General features: G+C 47.3%; 1 protein-coding gene across 1 annotated transcript; it reads right to left on the bottom strand.

Moving 5' to 3' along the window:
* Nucleotides 1-1460: 1460 nt before the first annotated feature.
* LOC104463639 (protein FAM110C-like) lies at nt 1461-2549 on the bottom strand. The gene is given in 3 exon segments (XM_010076048.1): nt 1461-2193; nt 2195-2228; nt 2303-2549. Coding segments are annotated over 3 exon segments (1014 nt in total).
* Nucleotides 2550-2683: the final 134 nt, after the last annotated feature.

Genomic DNA, 2683 nt, shown 5'->3' with positions numbered 1-2683 from the left:
TTTAAGTTGTCAGCCGGATGACCTGACAACCGTTCTTATCTACAAGGGCTTGAAATGTTTGTGTGAAAATGGCTCTGTCTCCCTTCCTCCTCCCTCAACTTGCAGGAGGTAAACAAGGTTTTGGGAAAAATCTAAATTTTAAAAGTGATCCAAATTTCATGTAATTAAAACCAATTTCAGGTAAGTAAATGGATTTTTGCCTTATATAGATTAAAGGAATGGGGAGTGACAGCCCGACATCTACGTAGGAAAGAGGCTCGGGCACTACATTTCTCCACATTCATAAGGCCCACACTCCCTGTCAACATCTGTATCTACACTAGATGATGTTCTTCTCATGCACCAATTATGAACTGTCAGAAAATATTCACATAATCCTTCATATCCAAGCTCTGCTCATGCAATTTTTAAACACCACACTGTAAGCTGCGGTAGTTATCCTAAGGGCTTCACATATTGGAAGGAGAAAAAACTGTTATCTACTAGATCATCCATACCAAAGGCCCCATGAATATAGTTCTTTTTCAGGAGGTCAGATGCAAAAAAAAACCCCACAGGTTTTATTAAAACCAGGATATCAGCTTTTGCCAGGGCTAAATTGGTTCTGCTTGTGTCTGTGAAGTAATTGATTTCCAATGACACACATTTGTACAAATTATCTTTAGTTGAAAGCAGTGAAGTACCCCTCTAACCAAGGCAAACTGCACAACTGACTTACAGCTCCCAGTGCAAAACCGCACGGCAAAGCCCACTTCAGAAGAGCCACATCCACTACGGTCAAATAGGACAGAAAACTTCAAGCCTGGGAAATACTAGGGGGTCATCTGGAGCAAACTTTTATGGTCCAAACAGCAAGTTGCAGAGGAAAGCAGATTGCTAGCAGGAGCACTGACTCTGCTTTGCTTTCCTGATACTTGGGGGTGCCTATGTATAAGGGGAAGGGAGAAAGAGTGAGAGAGTAAGGAAGGGAAAACTGTACCAGTATAGTATAAATACAGTGTGCTCCTAATCAGTAATAGTTTCAGTTCAGTCTGTTACCTAAGTAACTGTAATTAAGGGTTGAATATTCTTCCAAGTTTTTTTCTATCATTTCATGCAGCAGAAATTAGAGAAAACAAGCTATCTACAAAGCAGCAATATGAAAAGGACAGACATCCCTCATAACCTGAGTCTTTAATTGCATGGGGTGGGAGAGCTGATCTAAATCTGGCAAGCTGTACGCATTTATTTGTTTGTATTTTGGTTTTTGTAATGACCCGGCTTTCTGCTTTGCAAAAAGGCCATACAGGAACATGTCGTATACAAAACACATACACCTTTTGCCTTTCATGAAAAGACTAAAATAAATTAAGAAAAGTCAACCACTAGCTAAAGAGGAAAGAGAAATAAGTAAATCAACAGGGTGAGGCTTTGCACACACCTTGAGTTCACCAGGCTGCAACGCACGCTGAAAGAAGTCATCATGCCAGTTCCTGGATCACCTTGTTAGTCTCCTTGGCTTTCTTACATGTGTACAGCCATTTGATTATCCGAGCGTTGCGCTCGATCACGGAGGTGCTGCTCGGGACCTGCTCTGTGAGTTCATCCTCCAGCAGCCCCTCATCCCCGCTGTGCCTCGTGAAGTCACTCTCGGATGTCGCCACACTGATGCTGCGGATCTTGAAAGAGATGTTGTCGGACACCACGGAGAAGTTCTCTCTCCCAAGATCCTCAATGACCTCCTGATCCAGGCCACAGTACTTGAAAAATGTATCAAACTCGGAAAAGGACTTGGAGTAGCGAGAGCTGATGTCTGACTGGGAGCGATGGAGACCTCTCCTCTTCACCTCCCTGACCTCCTCAGGAGGTATACTCGGTGTTGAGGGTCCCTCATGCTCTTTTGTACATATCCCTGGGGCTTCGGCGCTCACGGTGACGGCGTGCTCCCTTCTGTTGTCGCTTGGCTCATGGTCCCAGTCTTTTGCCAAGAGAGGTTCTTTGCTCTCTGTGGCTGCGGTGTCCTCCATGACTCTGGGCATCTCGGGGGAAGCCAACTGCTTCTCCTTTACAGACCCTTGGAAGATCCTCCTCACCAGGCTCCCCCGTGAGCTGTCCTGGCTTTGACCTCTGCCAAACTCGCATTTCTGGCGGTAAATCACCAGGGAATCCGGCCGCATCTGCCTCTTGGGGGTGCTGCGCCTGGCAATGGGGGAGCCGTGCTGCAGGGGGGCCCGGCAGGAGTACACCGCCTTCGCCAGCTCCAGGGGCTTCGCGCCCTGCCCTCTGCCCAAGTCCCTGATGATTTTTTTGCTCTCCACCGAACAGGTCTCGCTGCTGCTCTCCGAGGCTGAGCTCAGCACGATGACAGGTTCCTGCTTGGTGCCGATTACCTGCTGGCTTTTGACGTACTTGGCCTTATCGGCTGCCAGCCTCTCCACCGCGCTCTTCCTGCCCGGGCTGCCCTTTTTTTGGAGGTACTCGGGCCCCTTGTTGAGGAGTCGCAGGGTGAGGGAGGAGTGGAGGTCGGAGATGGCGTGCATCCTCACGGCCCGGGAGAGTTCAGTTGGCATAGCAGTGTCATTTTCCCTCTTCAGATATCACCATAAGGATTTAAAAAAAAAAAAAAAAAAAAGGCAAAAAAGCAAAAAAAAAAGTAAAAAAATAAAACCAAACCGAAGAGGTGAGCCTGGCGCTGGAGGCGGCA

The sequence above is a fragment of the Pterocles gutturalis genome, unplaced genomic scaffold (genome assembly GCF_000699245.1).
Source record: "Pterocles gutturalis isolate BGI_N339 unplaced genomic scaffold, ASM69924v1 scaffold10028, whole genome shotgun sequence".
NCBI lineage: Eukaryota > Metazoa > Chordata > Aves > Pterocliformes > Pteroclidae > Pterocles > Pterocles gutturalis.
Note: the sequence above shows the minus strand (reverse complement) of the source record. Positions and strands in the feature narration are given on the sequence as shown.